Genomic DNA, 19,765 nt, shown 5'->3' on the forward strand with positions numbered 1-19,765 from the left:
GTTTTTTGGGGTTTTTTTGGGTTTTTTGCCATCACGTTCATGAAGTCAGAATTTAGCAATAAATTAACATTTTCCCATTTTCCATAATAAAACAACAAAGCATGAATTGGTCTGAATCTCAACAATGTTCATAAAACAGTTTATTTTAAGTTTATTTGGACATGCAGTGAGAACATGAGATGAGGTTTCAAGTCACTGGTTACTGTGGAATCAGAAATTAGTGTCCAAAATACTAAAATTTTTTTTTTTAATGTTTATTTATTTTTGAGACAGAGAGAGACAGAGCATGAATTGGGGAGGGGCAGAGAGAGGGAGACACAGAATCTGAAACAGGCCCTGGGCTCTGAGCTGTCAGCACAGAGCCCGAGGCGGGGCTTGAACTCATGGACCGCGAGATCATGACCCGAGCCGAAGTCGGCCGCCTAACCGACTGAGCCACCCAGGCGCCCCCCAAAATACTAAATAAGATGGAAGACAGGCTGCTTTGAGAAATAAGCATAGGCTTTGACATTGCTAGGGTTTGGGTTCAAGTGTAACATGTGTCACTTGCTAGCTGTGTAACTTAGGCAGTTTCCTCAAAAAGAAAATGATAGTGATAATAACCACCAGGTAACACTCTTATGAGGACTAGAAGCAGGTAGATTTTATATCCAAACGTCTCCACATACAAGTAAGTCAAGACACAATAGCTCTTTCTTTCCTTCCTTTGATGTGAATTTAGTAATTGAATTTTTCCCAACTTTTATTGTGAAATATTTTAAACATTCAAAAAGAGCGTAGTAAAGTGAATGATTGACCAATTTTTCTTTGACTTTATCTTCCGGTCTCTTCCCTGCTTCCCTTTCTCTCTCTCTCATGCACACACAGTATGCATTTTTGCTGAGTATTTGAGAACAAGATAAGATAAGCATGTATCTCCTAATTTAAAAAAACTACATAAACAATAAAATTAACAAAAAATCGCTATCATCTAATGTCTCTTCCTAATGCAGTTTTTTCAGTTATCCCCAAATTGCATTTTATGGCTTTTTGTTATATTTTTTCCTCAATGCAAGATCTAGTCAAGGCTCATTCATTGCATTTGATTGTTAGGTAGAATCTTAAACAGTACTTTTACCTGTTGTTGTTGTTTTTTTTCCATGATACTAACTATTGAAGAATCCAGACAAAGTTGTCTTATAGAATATCTAACAATCTGGATTTGTTTGATTGTTATCTCTATTCCCTGTCTTCCCTGTTAACTGGACATTAGATCTAGAGACATGGTTAGTTTCGGTTTAAATGTCACAGGTGAGGGGGCGCCTGGGTGGCTCAGGCTCAAGTCAGTTAAGCACTCGACTCTTGGTTTTGGCTTAGGTCATGATCTCACAGTTCATGAGTTTGAGCCCCACAGGGGGCTCTGCACTGACAGTGCAGAACCTGCTTGGGATTCTCTCCCTCTCCCTGTCTCTCTGCACCCCCCACTCGTGCTCTCACTCTCTCTCTCTCTCTCTCTCTCAAAATAAGTAAATGAAAACTTAAAAATTTTTAAAAATAAAACAAATTAATGTCACAGGTGACATAAACTTTATACATCCATCAGTAGACACATAATAAGTTTTCTGACTCTTAGGTATGCTCATTTTGATCACTTGGTTTAGAGATGACTGCCACTTTCCTTCTAGGGAGGAGGAGATATCTTTCCCTTTATAATTACTAAATAATCACTGAGGTAATACTTTGGTGCCATGTGAATATCCTATTTCCCCAAAACCTTTCATCAAATGATTTTACTTATTTATTTTTTAATTTTTTAAATGTTTATTTCTTTTAGAGAGAGAGAGGGAGACAAAGTGTGAGTAAGGGAGGGTCAGAGAGAGACACACACACACAGAATCTGAAGCAGGCTCCAGGCTCTGGGCTGTCAGCATAGAGCCCAATGCCAGGCTCGAACTCACAGACTGTGAGATCGTGACCTGAGCCAAGTCGGATGCTTAACTGACTAAGCCAGTCGGGTGTCCCTCATCAAATGATTTTAACATCCAGTACTGATCCTTGCCTGAATCATTACATCAGGAATGTAATTTTTTTTAATGTTTTTATTTATTTGAGAGAGAGAGAGAGAGAGAGAGAGAGAGAGAGAGAGAGAGAGCGCGCACCAGCAGGGGAGGGGCAGAGAGAGAGGGAGACACAGAATCCAAAGCAGGCTCCAGGCTTTGAGCTGTGTCAGCACAGAGCCCGACGCAGGGCTCAAACTCACCAACCGTGAGATCATGACCTGAGCTGAAGTCAGACACTTAACTGACTGAGCCACCTGGGCACCCTGGGAATACTGATTTTAATTTAATTCTTATCTGAAAGACAGCTGAGCTTTTTTAAATAAACTATTTAAAAATATGTATATTAACTTAGTCCCTTTACATTATGCCATATGGTATAAATTAATTTAGTATTGATAATTTTCATACACTTATTTTTTACTGATGGCATGAAATATTTTTCTATTTTTCTATAGATGAGCATTTTCAACTTATTCATTGTTTTTTAAATAAAAATAAGTGGTTTCATTAATGGTATATTTATACTATGGTGAATTCTAGTACTGCATATTAATTTCACATGCAAAGAGCAAACTAAAATGAGTTACAGATGAAAAAGGATGTCAGAAATTAGAGACATCAAAAATCTGTCTCTATGAGGAGACTAAGGAGATACGATGACAAAATATAATGTGACATGGATTAGAAAAAAAAATTTAGATTAAAAACCAAGGGGATCTCAGTAAAGCATACATTTTAGTCAATAGCCATGTATCAGTATTAGTTCATTAATTATGACAAATGTACCATAGCCATGTAAGATGTTAATAATAGGGAAAAATAGGTGTAGAGTATACTGGAATTTTCTGTACCATTGTACCAATTTTCCTGTAAATCTAAAGCTATTCTAAAATTAGAAGTTTATTAAAAATTATATTAATGTTTTTAAAATATGAATCTGAAGTTTAAGAGCAATGATTAAAATTTCTTTAGGCATACTAATAAGATAGAAGCGATGAAAGCAGTTATAAAAAAAAATACCAAATGCAGAGTTTTAATTAAGAGGACTGTATTCAAAGTGATAAATATTTAAATGATGCTGAAAAAAGGAAAAAATTACAAAACTTAGAACCCATTAGTTTTAAGAGAATGGAATACTGTGTTATGGCTAGTGTCTGTGTATCTCCTAGAATTAGTTAGGTTATGCTGTGATAACAAATGACTCAGAATTATCAGTGGCTTGACTCAAAGAATTCATGTCTCACTCCTTCTGCATGTCCATTGAGTGCCATACTTGTGGCTGTGCTCAGGGACCCAGGCCAGTGGAGGTGCCTGTTGCTATCTGCTTCCACATAGAAGAGGGGGGACATGGTGACTCTCGCTTCAGCTGTTGAAGCTTCTGCCCTGAAGTTACAAGGGCCAGTTTTGCCCGCATCTCACTGGGCTTAGCAAGTCACATGACCACACCTAACTTCGGGAGTGGGGGGGGGAAGGTGAATATATTCGAACAGACCTAATGTCTATTGTAATTGTGACTCCTGTTTGTCGCTCACTGTATTGTAGCTATTGACTCCACAACTGTCGTGATAGTTACGACAAAGCTGTTGGAACAAACGGATTTGTGGCAAACTCTGAAGCAATCTTAGAAATCAACTGCTACTTTCTGTTAATTTCTATTATTTTGATTGTTGATGCAGATCCTGGTTTAGCTCAGAAGAAATGATCAGATATTTGCGCCTGTTTTGTTGAGATTTTCAGAGGTTTGAATTGCATGTATTATAGTAAGAAGCCCTGACAAACATAAGTACACAGCTTTTATATGCAATTATAGTACTACTCATGAGTATCCCAGAATTGGAAGTCCTGCAGGTCAAACAGGTAAATAAATCTACCTCCTTCATGTTTTGATATATAATCTGCAGATGGGAAGTTATGTCCACAGGGGCCACCATAGAGGTGGGAGGGAGTGCTGGAGTTGATTCTTAAAACTTGAAAGTTGGAGGAGTTGGAGGGGTTAGGTGGAATAAAGTTCCATTTGAAAATCTTCTACTAAAGGGAAACTAGCCGCTCTGGACCTCCGTTTTCTTATCGCTACAATAAAGGGGTACATAAACCACAAAGTACACTGGATTCCTGAGACAGCTTCTGAAATTCTATGTATCGATAATTTTAGAAATTCTGATTTTTAATGCATTTTTATATTCTCTAAATGTGATGCAAATGGCTTCCCTAAATTATACTCACTCTGGAAATGGTAATGTTTAATAAAATGCAAAATCAGTGCCTTATTAACTCAACGCACATAAATTGTGGCCAAAACTAAAATTAAAGTCAGTTTTTAGAAAATACCAACCTCTCCCACCTGTTTCTGTAAATCGTTTCCCACACTAATTGTCAGGAGAATCCTGACTCTACAGTAACCCTGCCTGCAAACAGGAGACGAGACCTTCCAAGGGCTAGGAAGCAGGAATGGGTTCTGTGGACACAAGATTTGGAAAGAAGCCCCCATAACGCTAAGTTCGGCGTTTCATTTTGAGCCTCATCTGGGGGTTTAGGAAAGTTTCCAAATCAGTAGCAGGGGGGACCTTTAGTCACTCAAAGAGTTTTCAGATATTATTAGGGGAAACTGACCCTTTGTTGTTTATTTAATCAAGTGGCTTTCTTTGAATACACAGGGTGCCAAGTGAATGAGTCATCAGACTAAGCAGAACAGAATAACAAGGACACCTCCTGTGTTCGGCTTTCTGCCTGTGATGTTTGGCAATTCAAGAACTTGGTTTTTACCTGCAGGCATCTTCTGCAAATGCACTATGGTTCAAAATACCTACCAGAGTGGTTTTAAGGGCTCTACCCCAATATAATCTGGGCCTTAGTCCTATAGGTTGCTGAGTATTTTTTTTAATTTTTTTTAAACGTTTATTTATTTTTGAGACAGAGCATGAACAGGGAAGGGTCAGAGAGAGAGGAAGACACAGAATCCGAAGCAGGCTCCAGGCTCTGAGCTGTCAGCACAGAGCCCGACGCGGGGCTTGAACTCACGGACCGTGAGATCATGACCTGAGCCGAAGTCGGATGCTTAACCGACTAAGCCACCCAGGCGCCCCTACTATCTGAGTATTTTTAAACATCCAAACATAAGCACATATCTTATATGTATATATGTATATGTATGTAATGTGTATATACACACACACACGTATGTATATCTTTAAAAACATTTTTTAATCATGGCTGTTGAGTTCCTATGCATAATTTCAGTTGGTCCACTCCTATGGTCACAATAGGTAATTTTTATAGAGCTTGCCAGTTAGAAGAAAATGTATCTAAAAAATCACCTATTGCTGCCTAACAGTTTTCACAAATTTAATAGCTTAACACAACACTCATGTATTAGTTAATTAATTAGTTAATTCATTAATTAAGTAGTTCATTTGTCAGTTCATTAGTTCTGTAAGCCACACATCTGGGATGACATGGCTGGGTTTTCTGCTTAGGATATCACATGGCTGGGGGGCCTGGGTGGCTCAGTCGGTTAAGCGGCTGACTTCGGCTCAGGCCATGATCTCGCGGTCCGTGAGTTCGAGCCCCGCGTCGGGCTCTGTGCTGACAGCTCAGAGCCTGGAGCCTGTTTCAGATTCTGTGTCTCCCTCTCTCTGACCCTCCCCCATTCATGCTCTGTCTCTCTCTGTCTCAAAAATAAATAAACGTTAAAAAAAAAATTAAAGAAAAAAAAGGGATATCACATGGCTGAAGTCAGGTGTTGGCTGTGCTGAGTTATTGTCTGGAGGCTCTGGGGGAAAACTGCTTTCGGGGACATTCAAGTTGTTGGCCAAATCCAGTTCCTTGCAGTTGGAGGCCGAGGTCTCCGTGTTCTTGCTGCCTCACAGCAGCTAGAGGCTGCTCACAGGTTCTTTCCACACGATCCCCTCCATCTTGAACCAAACAAGGTGCACTGAATCCTTCGTGTTTCAGATCTCTCGCTGACTCTTCTGGAATTAGCCAAAGAAAGCACTCTGCTTTTAAAAAGGTTCATGTGGGTGTGTTAGGCCCACTCAGATAATTTCCCTATCTTTTTTTTTTTTTTTAATTCTTTTTAATGTTTATTTATTTTTGAGAGAGACAGAGACAGAGTGTGAACTGTCTGGGGAGGGGCAGAGAGAAGAGGGAGACACAGAATCGGAAGCAGGCTCCAGGCTCCGAACTGTCAGCACAGAGCCCGACGCGGGGCTCGAACTCACAGACCACGAGATCATGACCTGAGCGGAAGTCGGATGCTTAACCGACTGAGCCACTCAGGTGCCCCTAATCTCCCTATCTTTAGATCAACTGATTAGTAACCTTAATTACATCTGCAAAGTCCATTTTGCTGTATAAAGTAACATAATCATGGGTCCATCTTAGAGTTCTGGCTACTACACTGACTTCATGTAGACACCAAATCCTCTGTTATCCAGATTCAGTTTTTAGGTTGGCTGACATGACAAAGCTTTTGGAGCATTAAATGTGAATCACCATGATCAATCGTATTTAGGCTAAATTACTTTCATTGTGAATGTGATGCAAAGGATTTGTAATACTGAAAAATACATTTACTTTTTAAATAAGTCTATTGTGTATCAGACATAAGGAGCTACTATAAACGCTCAGTGTATTGCATAGAATCCTTTGATTCCATCGGATGACAATAAGTCACATTATCTCCTTAATGTATGCTGTTAATCATGGTCTTGGTCATAGACTAATGACACAAACTCATAGACTTTATAGCTAAAAGAGAGCAGAAATAATCTGTCACCCCCTGCCCCCATTCCTTGCCATTTTCATAAATGAGGAACCAGAGACTCAGGGACTATGACTCAGAGAAAACCAGAGTCAGCTAGTTAGTGGTAGAGATTTGCCTGGAAAACATGTTTTCTGATTCCCTACCTGGTAGTCGTAGTAACGACAGTACCATTAATTGAAGATTTTCCGTGTATCAAGCACTTTCCTAAGCACTTTAAAGATATTATTTTTCTTATTTTCACAAAAATCCTATGAGGTAGGCATTATTGTCTCTGCCATTAGACAGGTTGAGAAAACTGAGTCAGAGGGAGTAAGTAACTCGCTCGATGTCACCCAGCTTGTATGTGGTTAGGTGGGGGTTCAAAGAGAACCAGTCTGACCCCAGGGCCTGACCCCTTGAGCATGCCCCACTCTTTCCACCTCACCAGCTGCCTCTAACAGGGCCTTCCGTGCAGGCTACCCATTGGCTGTATTCTGATAACAAATCAGCAAAAAGCAGAGAATCGGGAGTCAGGGAACTGTGTATAAACTTTAGTTCTGTCACCTTGTGTAAGCTGCCAGGGCCCATGGACGCTGTGTCTGTAAAATGGGGACTGTTAGAGTTGTTCTACAGAGAATGCAGGTAAAAAGCAGTCTGTAAACATGAGGATTACACTCTCATTGTATTGTCCTTTGACAAATGGTCGCTGGTCCTCATCAACCTGTAATAGCAGGTTTTCAAGTTACTCTTATTGTGGTGGAGACCGATATCAAAAGGCTGTGTGTCCTTTAGGAATCTCATTTCCTTTGAAAGCCGGGTTCCTGTACATATCCTCATTCCACGTTTCCAGCTTCACTGAAGGGGTCCGTCTCACTTGGAGGTGATGTATCTTACGGATGCCACACGGAGAGGCCAGGATCCTAGCCCTTGGCTGGGCTCTTGAACAACAGCCTGGCACCTTCCGTGACTCCAGTTTACCCCTGGACAGAGTTATATGACTTTTAGGTGTAGCCATTTGGGGATCATTGTCAAATGGTCGTAAATATTAAATGTACGAGTACCAAGAGTCTCTTCCTCATCCCTACTCTTTCTTAAAAAACATTTTCCCTTTTTTGTGTATATGTGCATTTTTGCTCTACTATTTGAAAGCAAGTTTCAGACAGTAGAACATTTCAGGTCTAAATACTTCCTCATATATCTATAATGATAAGGAAATTTTTATAATACATGCCCTTATTGTTAGGAAAATTAACTATTTTCCTATCCTGTCTAATATCCAATTCATGTTCAGATTTTCCCTATTTGTCCTTAAGTTGCTTTTAGAATGTTTTGCTTTTAGTATTTCTTGTTTTATTTTTTCCCAAAAAGAAGTCAAAATATACTCATAGCATTTAATGGTTATATCTCTGTGATATTTTAAAATCTGGACCAATTCCCTGGCCTTGTTAGTTTGTTTATTGTGATGATGTTAACTTTTTTTTCCCCCACGATATTAACTTTTTAAAGAGACTAAGCCAATTCTCTTGAACAAAACCCCATGTTCTGGGTTTGCCTAATTTTTTTTTTTATTGTATCATTTATCTTTTACTCTATCCTCTGTGTTTTTGAAAGCTATAAATTGGTTCCAAAGACCTGATTAGAAACAGGTTGTGTATTTTTGTCTGGAATAACTCGATAGGTGGTACGAGGTACTAGGTATGTTATATCAGGAGGTACATTATGATTGTCCCACTATGAGCGCTACTAAGTTTGATCACTTAATTAGGATGGTGATACGTGTCTGGTTTCCCAGTTTTAAAGTACGTGTTTACCTTTAACAAGTAGAACTAAACTATGAAATGATTTTGGGTGGGGGCGCTAATGCGAATATCCTTTCATCTAATGCTGTTAGCATCCATTGATGTGCTTTATCTGAATCATTTATTGCTTTGGAGGTTGCAGATTGGTCATGTAAAATTTTTATCAGTCCTTTTATATTTATTAACTAACATGTCTCTGTAAAGAAGAGACTTCCCTCATCAGTAAGAAGGGATGCTTTAGAATGTCTTACAGTTCATATCAGTACAACATGTTTACCATCGATTTTCTAAAATATCAGCCTTGGATTATGGAACTGAGTTGTAGATTGGTCATAGTTGATATGTGATATAAACTTTTTAGAGCATTTTGATGTACATTAAGATTGAAAGTGGAGAATAGATGAAGTTGAAAGCAGTGTTTCAAAATGGTGAGCAAATATTCTAAGAGGCGTGGTGAGAGAAATTTCAAGAAGTTACAGTCAATATCAGCAAATGTTTATCGATCTAAAATGAAATTACGAATAGAGGCACTAAAAGAGCTTATCGTCCCCCAAAATCTAATGGTATGCATGGTCAGTGTAGATATATATTTAGTCCTGACAAGAAGTAAATTAATGCAAATAGTTTGGACCGTCACCCTGTTGCCCCACCTTTAGTAATCTCTCCACTACACATTCCTACCACTGCTCTTCAACATGCTTTGGTTATTTGTGCCATCCCTTAACTGCCCATGGTCATTCCTTTCTTCATGCCTTTGTCCATGCCCTTCCCTTGGCCCCAAACACTTCCTTCTTGCCTCTTAGGTCCCAGTGTGCCTGTCTCTCAAGCCCAGCTAAAATCCCACTCTGTCTGTGAAGCTCCTTCCTCCCTGACCTCTCCAAATCACTAGCACACTCTGTCACATCTGTGGTCCCTGACTCAGTTTCCTGTTTGGTCTTCCAATTGGCCGCTCTAAGTAAGTCTCATATTCAAGCTGTTGAAGGTGCCTGAGGACATGACTACCCATGACTCCAAATTAGAAAGCTCTTTTCACCTGGTATAGCAGTGGGGGGTGGGGGTGGGGGTTCCTTTTGAGAGTCTCTGAAAGTTACCAACAGATGGGAAACTATTATCAGAGAGGCTGTCTCCCTTATTTGGCTTTCTTTGCCCTCTACTATCGATCACTCTACAAAATCAGGTTTTTGTATGAAAGTGAAGGCTGGAATTGAGGTTAACCCATGACCTATTCTTTGGAAATAAAGTCAAGCCCTAATCATTTCACTATGATCAAAAGAAAGGAAAGGAAGTTAAAAAAAGACAGGTATAAATCAACCTTGCCTTTAAATACTACGGATGAAAACAAAGCTTATTTTGTTTTCCTTAGGTTGAAACTTTATGTTCCTCTTGTTACTGATTTGAACACTGCTTTAGACGGAAACAAAACCACAGTATTTTTTTAGTGGCAGTATTTTGTGCTTCTTGAAGACTTTTTAGAATATCTGCATCCCACTCAACCAGACACTGTTTCAAATACCTTTTCTCTCTGTCTCCTTAATGAGAGCACTTTGTGTTTTACGCAGTTCTTTCCACCTGAGGACCTTCACCACGTTGGCTGCTTATGATTCGCTACCAGATGGTGGTGGCACAACTGTCATGCCTCTTGTCTTCTGTCTGTGCAGAAGCCGGCGGTAAAAAGCTCCGGAGCACCGTCCAGCGAAGTACAGAAACGGGCCTGGCTGTGGAAATGAGGAACTGGATGACTCGGCAGGCGAGCCGAGAATCTACGGACGGCAGCATGAACAGCTATAGCTCAGAAGGAAAGTGAGTGAGGCCAGCGTGACGCGCGTCTCTTCCGTGCCTTTGCCTGAGACCATCTTCTGTCTCACTCTCTGCCCTTTCCCAGAAGCTAACTCACACACTCCACAGCACCACTTTCACATTCCTTGGCTGATTTGCTGTGAGGAGGACTTCTTTTTTGCTCACCTGCCACTGAGAAATGTGACCTATGTGGCTTTTTATATCAAAGGAGCTAGGTTTGGAGACAAAGTGTCTTGCTTTAACGGTGAGACGCTAAAATGTGACTGTCACAACACAGGCACATGAAAGTTTGCCCTCGCTTGACATAATATGGAGAAGGAATAAGACAGAATAAGCCCTCGTGCCACACCACATGAGCAATGCTAATTTTTAAAATCTTGGCTCTTATTACTAAAAATTATAGAACGCCGGATACATACTTAGTTCCACGAAGTAACAAGCAGTTCAGACCGATGTAACGCCACAAAGTAAGCTGGTGAGCCTCTCCTTTATGTAGTTAGCATATAGCTTTTCCTTGAATCAGCTGTATCTGAGATATTTTTAAAGCATTTGTCAAGATTGTGTAGTCCTGTCACCGACAAATTGATGATAATTAGCAACTGCAGATCCAGAGATGGGTGTGTTAAAGGACGCCACTAGAGGAAGGTGGCGTTTGCTGACTCCACTCTGTCATCACCATGGAGCATCAGATGTTCAGACAACATGCGTGTAGCCAGTTCACAGACATGTTACCATAGGAGCTGCTGGCCGATTATCGATGATATGCCACAGGGAACGTTTGTCTAGCAAGATCATATAAATACAAGAGATGTGTATGGTCTCCATACCTTTTTAAATAAGGTTATATGGGATACTTATAGAAACATCAAAATATTTGGATTAACTGTATTGGGAATTAAGGCTGGCAGCAGAAATAGATTTGGTGTTCATCAAGGAAGTCTTAGATGGAGAATGAAGTGGAAAATGTGCATTGAGCTCTCATCATTGCAGAGTGCTGTGGTAGGTACTGTTAGGGACACAAAAATATCCAGACTGGGACCTCTGGCGCCCCAGCTGTTTATATAATATTGGAAAAATGGAAAGAATACTCATAAACTCATTCAATAAATATTTTCATGCCTTCCAGTGCTCTAGGCACTGTGCTGAGTAAGGGATATAATTCATACAAGGGAGCCAAAATCAGTTAGTCGTTAAGACCATGGGCTTTAGAACCACCTAGGCTTAAGTTCTCATCTGTTTCTTGGTACTGTAGAAACTTGGGCAAGTTTTTCTCAGTTTCGTTTGAATTAACTGAGCTTAACAAGTATTCATTAAATGCTTGCAATATTCCAGACATGGTTCTAGGTGCTGGAGATACAGAATAAAATAAAACGAAAAACAAACCCTACCCTTACCAAATTTACAGTCAATAGATAAGATGCACAAAAAATAAGCAAAGTTGTTAATATATATATATATATACGTATATATATATATATACACACATATATATGTATATATATATATACGTATATATATATATATACATATATATGTGTGTATATATGTATATACATATATATATATATATGGAAAATTAGTAAAGTATAAAGTAGATTAGATAGTGTAAGTGCTAAGGAGAAGAAGGAAAGGAAGAGAGACGATAGAGGGTAAGGGTAGGTTTTTTGTAAGGTAGACAGGGAAAAGGACATATTTGAGTAAAGATTTGAAGAATATGGACATTTGAGGGAAGAACATTCCAGGCTGAAGCAGTGCTGAGGCCCTGAGGCAGCATTCGCCTGGCATCAGCAGTGGGAAGGACAGCGCGGCAGACTAAGGGCAGGAGTAGTAACAGACTAGGAATTAAGACAGCGGGGGCAGGGTGGACAGCTCAGATGGTCTTTATACATCATTGTGAGGACTTTGCTCTTACCCTGAGAGGGATTAGAAACCAGTAGAGGATTTGAGCAGAGTCCTGATATCATCTGGCTTTCATTTTAACAGATCACTCTGATTGCCATGGAGGTGGAAAGTAAATTTGGCCACAGAGAGATCATTCCGAAGGCTGTTCAGTAACACCAACGATAGAAAATAATGGCTTAGACCACAGTGGTATCATTAGTGAGGACAGATTCTGGATGTATTTTGACAGTAGAGCCAATAAGAGTTAATTGATATATTTGATGTAAGTAATGAGAGAAAGGGGGTGTATTCGTTTCCTAGGGCTGCCCTAACAAAATACCAAAGATTGGATAATTCAAACAACAGAAATTCATTTTCTTATAGTTCTGGAGGCTAGAAGTCCAAGGTCAAGGTGTTATCAGGTTTGGTTTCTCCTGAGGCCTCTCTCCTTGACTTGCAGATGGCCTCCTCCTCAGCATGTGCTTACATGGTATTTCTTCTATGCATGCATACCCCTGATGTCTCTTCTTATTATTCTTCTCCTTCTTTTTAATGTTTTTATTTATTTACTTATTTGGAGAGAGAGAGTGAGTACAGGCAGGGGAAGAACAGAGAGAGAGGGAGAGAGAGAGAATCCTAAGCAGGCTTTGTACTGTCAGCACAAAGCTCGATGTGGGGCTCGAACCCATGAACCACGAGATCCTGACCTGAGCCACAATCAAGAGTCAGACGTTTAACCTGCTGAGTGCCCCTGATGTCTCTTCTTATAAGGAGTTGACTCTATCGCTATCTTCAATTTCTTTTTTCTTGTTCTCTCTTGAAACTCTACTCAGTTTTTCCTTGCTCTCTTGCTTGCTTTATTTTTCTCCATTCTACTTCTTCTTACAAGGATACGAGCCATATTAGATTAGGGCCCTGCCCTCATGACCTCATTTAACCTTAATTACCTCTTTAAGGGCCCAGTCTCCAACTATGTCTTACTGAGGGTTAAGGCTTCAACATATGCATTGGTTGGGGGTGGGGGGTGGGGGGGCACAGCTCAGTCCATAACAAAGAGGAAAGACTTACCCCAAGCTGGGCAACTGAAAGAATGAACTTGCTATTTAAGATGAGTATTCCCTGAGGGGTGCCTGGGTGGCTCAGTCCGTTAAGCTTCAGGCTTCAGCTCAGGGAATGATTACATGGTTTGTGAGTTCAAGCCCCATATCAGGCTTTCTGCTGTCAGTCTGTCAGTGCAGAGCCTGCTTCACATCTTCTGTCCCCCTCTCTGTCTGCCCCTCCCCAGCTCACACATGCATGTGCTCTCTCTCCCTCCCTCTCTCTCTCTCTCTCTCTCTCTCTCAAACACAAATAAAAACATTAAAAAAATAAAAGATGAGAATCTCCTGAGAAGAACAGAATTTGGCTTTTTGTTTGGGACAAGTTAAGTATCAGTTGTCTGTTAGACATCCAAGCAGATCTGTAGACAGCGCAGATCAAATGCAGGTCTGTGGTCCAAGCTGGAGATGTCAATCTAGGCCATATCAGCATAGATGGCATTTAAAACCATGAAACTTCATGAGATTACCAAGGAGATTGGGGCATGCAGAAAAAAATAAGTCAAAGGATCGAGCTCCCAATATTTCATGGTAGGACCAGTGAAGGAGACTGAAGCAGAGTGGCCAAAGGGGAATATCAGAGGACTAGAGGATCTGGGAAGCAAAGTGGACAAAATGTTTCAAGGAAGAGGGAGGGCTTGATTGTGCCAGATGCCGCTAATGTGTTACATTAGATGAGTACTAACAATTGGGCTTACCACTGTGGCCCTTAGGTCACCTTGGTCAGAGAAATTTTGGTAGAGTGGAGAAAAATAAAGCAAGCAAGAGAGCAAGGAAAAACTGAATAGAGTTTCAAGAAAGAACAAGAAAAAAGAAATTGAAGATAGCGATAGAGCCAACTCCCCCAAGGAGTTTTGAGTAGAGAAATGGGGTGCGAGGTAGCAGCAGAAGAAGTGGAGTGAGGAAAGGGATTTTTTTTGAGAGAGAGAGAGAGAAAAAGCATGAGTGAGTGAGGAGCAGAGGGAGAAAGAGAGAGAGAGAGTGGAGTGCAGAGCATAGAGTGGGACTCGAACTCATCTGAAGTGGGACTTGAGCTCACGTGATGTGGGGCCCGGACTCACAAACCGTGAGATCATGACCTGAGCCGAAGTTGGATGCTTAACCAACTGAGCCACCCAAGTGCCCCTTTTCTTCTTCTTCTTCTTCTTCTTCTTTTTGAAAGGGATTTTTTTTTTAAGGTAGAAGATTTTTTTTTTAAGGTGGAAGAATAACAGTATGTTCGTGTACTGATGGGAATGATCTGGAAGTTTCATCTATAAAACAGGTTAGATACTAAAATCGATCTCCTAGTAGCTAAGAGGATTCAATACAACAATACCTGTTGTGGAGTAAGTGCTCAGCAGGTGCTCGGTGTTACTGCTAGAAATCACAGTCCATGTCCTCCAGACAAGGAAGAGAAAGACACACACACAGCAGCCTGCAATCCAGTGTGACAGGTGCTTCTGGTGACACACATGGGCCGCTATAGAAGAAGAAAGGAAGAGCCATGGGAGGTGGATCTGGGTGTTGGGATCCAATTAATATAAGTAGGAAAATAGTGGCAGTAACAGAAGGGGGCAAGAGGGAAACCCGAGCTGCCTGAGAGTAAATGGGTTGAGGGTTTAATCTCATGTGTTCTTTTGTTTTTAGTCTGATCTTCCCTGGCGTCCGCCTGGCCTCCGATAGCCAATTCAGTGATTTTCTGGATGGCCTTGGCCCTGCCCAGCTAGTGGGGCGTCAGACTCTGGCTACACCTGCAATGGGTAAGAATTTCTGTCTTGTGATTTTATTGATTCTCTTCTGGATTATTGAAAATTACATTCTCTGATTTCATAGAGTCTCGAACAGTATTGTCAACAGAAATAAGTATTTTTATTTTACCAATAAAAATTTTTAACCAATTTTTCCACTTCATTTAAATATGCTTTTTATTTTTTTTTTTTAACGTTTATTTATTTTTGAGACAGAGAGAGACAGAGCATGAACAGGGGAGGGTCAGTGAGAGGGAGACACAGAATCTGAAACAGGCTCCAGGCTCTGAGCTGTCAGCACAGAGCCCGATGCGGGGCTCGAACTCACGGACCGTGAGATCATGACCTGAGCCAAAGTCGGCCACTTAACCAACTGAGCCACCCAGGCGCCCCTAAATATGCTTTTTAAAGTAAGATAACATCGGGGCACCTGAGTGGCTCAGTCAGTTAAGCGTCCGACTTCGGCTCAGGTCATGATCTCACAGTTCGTGAGTTTGAGCCCGCGTTGGGCTCTGGGCTGACAGCTCAGAGCCTGGAACCCGCTTCAGATTCTGTGTCTCCATCTGTCTGCACCTCTGCTGCTTGCCCTCTGTCTCTCACATTGTCTCAAAAATAAATAAACATTAAAAAATAGAAAATAAAAAAATAAAGTAAGATATCATTGATACATTTTTAAATATAGTTGAATTTTGGAAACTATATGGGAAATGACAGAATGATCTAAAACCAAGGTCTTTGGACACAAGCACTTTTCTTACTGCATTTGTACACTAAGGCCTGTCTGTTTCTTCCTCATATGCCATTAGGTGACATTCAGGTAGGAATGATGGACAAAAAGGGACAATTGGAGGTGGAAATCATTCGGGCTCGTGGCCTTGTTGTAAAACCAGGTTCCAAGACACTGCCAGGTAATAAAAGAAGACATGCTTCTATTATTTGCAACCCATTACTTTTCAATTCAGAGACTTTGTTTTTGATTAGATGCTGAAAACCTGGTTTTCAGATAATTAAGGATACTAATAATAAGGGAGTCTGTTATCTGTAGTAGTCTGTGAGTTGATCCTAAGTGAGCATTCGATTAGAGTGGTCTGGTAGGGCTAATATACGTTGTTAAATAAGTACATATGTAGTAGAAACCATTGCAAAATAAAAACTACCACACTTAGATAATTTATTTTGTACAACATGTACATAAGAAGTTCTTTTTCTGATTAGCTGATATTTTGTGTCATTCTTTACTTTATCTGGAGCTTCAAAATTCTCCTTAGGAATTCTTAAAGTCCTGAAATTAGAATAAAAACAGATACAGGTTGCCAAAGTAGCAAAAGCCTTTGTGTATAGGACATTCTAATTAGAAAACTTTTACTTTCTGTATTGTACAAAGAAAGAGAGGCACCATTGTCAGTTTTTATTGTGCTGTCACGTATTTCATACTGAAATGTCATCATCTAAGGTGCTTGGGGCCGTGAAAAATGACACAGACTCCAGATACATCGTGCAGAGATGTACAGAGGATGAGATCTGTTATGTAGAACAATTAGTAAAGATTCTGAAACTTGGTTTCTCACCTCAGCACCTCCACTGATTGAATTGTAATTTTGAATTTCTTGACTTTCCTTCCTATCCTTCCAGAAATTCTAAATTATAATGTGTATTACCTATTGTACAACCTTGCAGGAGCGATTAAGTCAATTGTGTTTATAAAAGTCTTGGAGCTAGTCAACCCACTCTGCTATAAAGAATATCATAATTTGTACATGCATGAAAATGCTTTTATTTTTTTTATTTTTTATAATTTTTTAAAAATTTTTTAAATTTTTATTTTTGACAGAGAGAGAGAGAGAGACAGAGACAGAGAGAGAGAATGAGCAGGGGAGGGGCAGAGAGAGAGAGAGAAAGAGAGAGAGACAGAATCCGAAGCAGGCTCCAGGCTCTGAGCTGTCAGCAGAGTCTGACATGGGGCTCGAACTCACAGACCGTGAGATCATGACCTGAGCCGAAGTCAGACGCTCAACCAACCGAGCCACCCAGGTGCCCCTGAAAATGCTTTTATGAAGAGTCAGACACATCTCAAGCCATGGAATTCATAATTAGTTGCCTCTTCCCAGCTAATGTGAGCATATCACATCAAGCCCCACCGCTATCTTGTACCCACACCACCATCAATAAATAAATCTTTTGGGGCATCTGGGTGGCTCACTCGGTTGTGTCAGACTTCGGCTCAGGTCATGATCTTATGGTCCGTGAGTTCGAGCCCCGCGTCGGGCTCTGTGCTGACACCTCAGAGCCTGGAGCCTGCTTCAGATTCTGTGTGTCTCCCTCTCTCTCTGCCCCTCCCCTGCTCATGCTCTGTCTCTCTCTGTCGAAAATAAATAAACATTAACCAAAAAATAAAAACAAGCAAACAAACCCACCCCTTGGAATAATAAATAAATGATTTTTATTTATAAAATTTATATTATATTATTATATAAACTATAGTATTTATATTATAATTTATTTCTAAAACAATATATAGCTTCTAGCACATTTAGATTTAAGTCCTGACAGATGAAAGACTGAACAAGACGTCTCTCCTGAATATTGTTAGGGACTAGAAGCAGTTCATCTTATTTAATACAGTGTTTAAATCTATGTAACTACTTGACGGTATAATAGTAACAACTCAGAGTAGCCTCTGAGTTAATATTGCCTAAAACTACTTGAATGGCAGTTTTATAATAAATAAGTAAGTAAATAAATAAATAAATAAATAAACAAACAAACACCTATTCTTTAATGATTTTGACACAGTGTGGAAAGACTGGTGACTTTTGATTGCTGGCTCTTTCAGCCTAAAATTAAGCTGTTGTAGATGTCACGTGCAAGTTGAGTATTTCATAACCATGGCTCATCGCTTAACTCTCCCCTCTATGTTTTCTTTCTCAAGCACCATATGTAAAGGTGTATCTGTTAGATAATGGAGTCTGCATAGCCAAAAAGAAAACAAAGGTGGCAAGAAAAACGCTGGAACCCCTTTACCAGCAGCTATTATCTTTTGAAGAAAGTCCCCAAGGGAAGGTTTTACAGGTATTTACTGAATTGTTTATCCCCTACATAAGAAAGTATTTTCATGGAGTCAAACCTTGCACCCCCATATCTTCTTATTGCCTTCTTTTCGGTTGCCCACACTCGAAATTCTCGGAAGCGTCACAACAGTGGCTGGTGCTATAAAGCCACAGATGCTGTTGTTTCTTTCACAGTGAACTAGAGACTTGCAAAGCCCCATCATACACAGACTCCGATCTCCCTGGACTGCTTATGATCGTAACACTCGAGTACACTTGTCCTCATGTACCTTTGGGTTCTAGTAGTTAAAAACAACTATCCCAGCAATTAAAATACAACTCTTTAACTTAACGTTTGATATCCGCACATTAACTCAATGTATTTTAGTTTACAAGTTTTCACGTACGTAGTTATACTGACATTACTCTCCTTTGTATTTTGCCAACAGATCATTGTCTGGGGAGATTATGGCCGCATGGATCACAAATCCTTTATGGGAGTGGCCCAGATACTTTTAGATGAACTGGAGCTATCCAATATGGTGATTGGATGGTTCAAACTTTTCCCTCCTTCCTCCCTAGTAGATCCAACCTTGGCCCCTCTGACAAGAAGAGCTTCCCAATCATCTCTGGAAAGTTCAACCGGACCTTCTTACTCTCGTTCATAGCAGCTGTAAAACTGTTGTCGTAGCAACCAGCGTTACAAAAAAATAAAAAAAAATCACAGGTCGCAAACCCTGGTAACACTGCATGCTTAATGTTGTGTCTTCTGAGCCTGTTTCTAGGGATACAAAGCGATCCTGTGTTCTCAGAGGAAGTTGCACACATTGTGCCCTAAAGATGGCCCTCAGGTGAAAGAGCAGTTATGAAGAACTATCAGGTTTGGAGTTCAATAACACTCGAGTTTTGGTCCAATCTGAAGCCATGGATTAATCTCAAAGAATCAGTCAGTTTCATGCAACAAAAGCCCTTTTCAATGGCACCTTTATATTTTTATCGTTCCTTTTTCTTCATTTCTCTGACCCCAAAGCCCTGTTACGCCACAGAAATGGAGCTATACAGTCACTAAGCCATGTTACAAGTCAAGGAGTGAAGTCCTAGGAAGCATCAGGTGAAAAGCGAGAGACCAAAGAAGTGGTCCGGGACAGACGTCAGCCCTCCTCTGGAGCGTGACCAGCAGCGGCCGGTCCTGCGTGAACAGTGGCAGACTCAGAGCTCCGGCAGGCACGCCATTCACTAATGCCACGATGTGTTGGACTCTGAAAAACAAAATTCTGTGGCTACACTGTACTGAATGAAATTAAACTTTTTTTGCATGGACACAGATTAGCTGAATACTTAAATTATTTTCTTGGGGCTGCAACTTGCAAAAAAAAAAAAAGAATAAAAATCAGCCATTTTCAACAATTTATATTATTTTTAAAAGTAAATTTCACTATTGCATGGTTTTAAAAAGGGGAGAGAACGCAACGGGGTGGTACAAAGAGACACCATGTTTATTCTTTAAACTGATCATAGTCTGTGTTTTGGCAGACATTACAAATGAGAATACTTTCTAGAAGATATTTAAAATTCTCTTTATGTGACAAATAAGCATAATATATTCAATTGATTTCCATGTTAAATATACAAAT

General features: G+C 40.2%; 1 protein-coding gene across 6 annotated transcripts in view; it reads left to right on the forward strand.

The window, feature by feature from the left end:
* RIMS2 (regulating synaptic membrane exocytosis 2) overlaps positions 1–19,451 on the forward strand; it is a 601,992-nt gene extending 582,541 nt beyond the window's left edge. For all 6 annotated transcript variants that reach the window (XM_042972687.1, XM_042972686.1, XM_015534713.2 and 3 more), the window contains 5 exons: positions 10,238–10,379; positions 14,984–15,096; positions 15,891–15,992; positions 18,014–18,153; positions 18,581–19,451. In XM_042972687.1, coding sequence (XP_042828621.1) covers positions 10,238–10,379; positions 14,984–15,096; positions 15,891–15,992; positions 18,014–18,153; positions 18,581–18,799 — 716 coding nt within the window. In that variant the 3' untranslated portion in view covers positions 18,800–19,451. The remainder of the gene's footprint in view (positions 1–10,237; positions 10,380–14,983; positions 15,097–15,890; positions 15,993–18,013; positions 18,154–18,580) is intronic.
* Positions 19,452–19,765: the final 314 nt, after the last annotated feature.

The sequence above is a fragment of the Panthera tigris genome, chromosome F2 (genome assembly GCF_018350195.1).
Source record: "Panthera tigris isolate Pti1 chromosome F2, P.tigris_Pti1_mat1.1, whole genome shotgun sequence".
Lineage (NCBI taxonomy): Eukaryota > Metazoa > Chordata > Mammalia > Carnivora > Felidae > Panthera > Panthera tigris.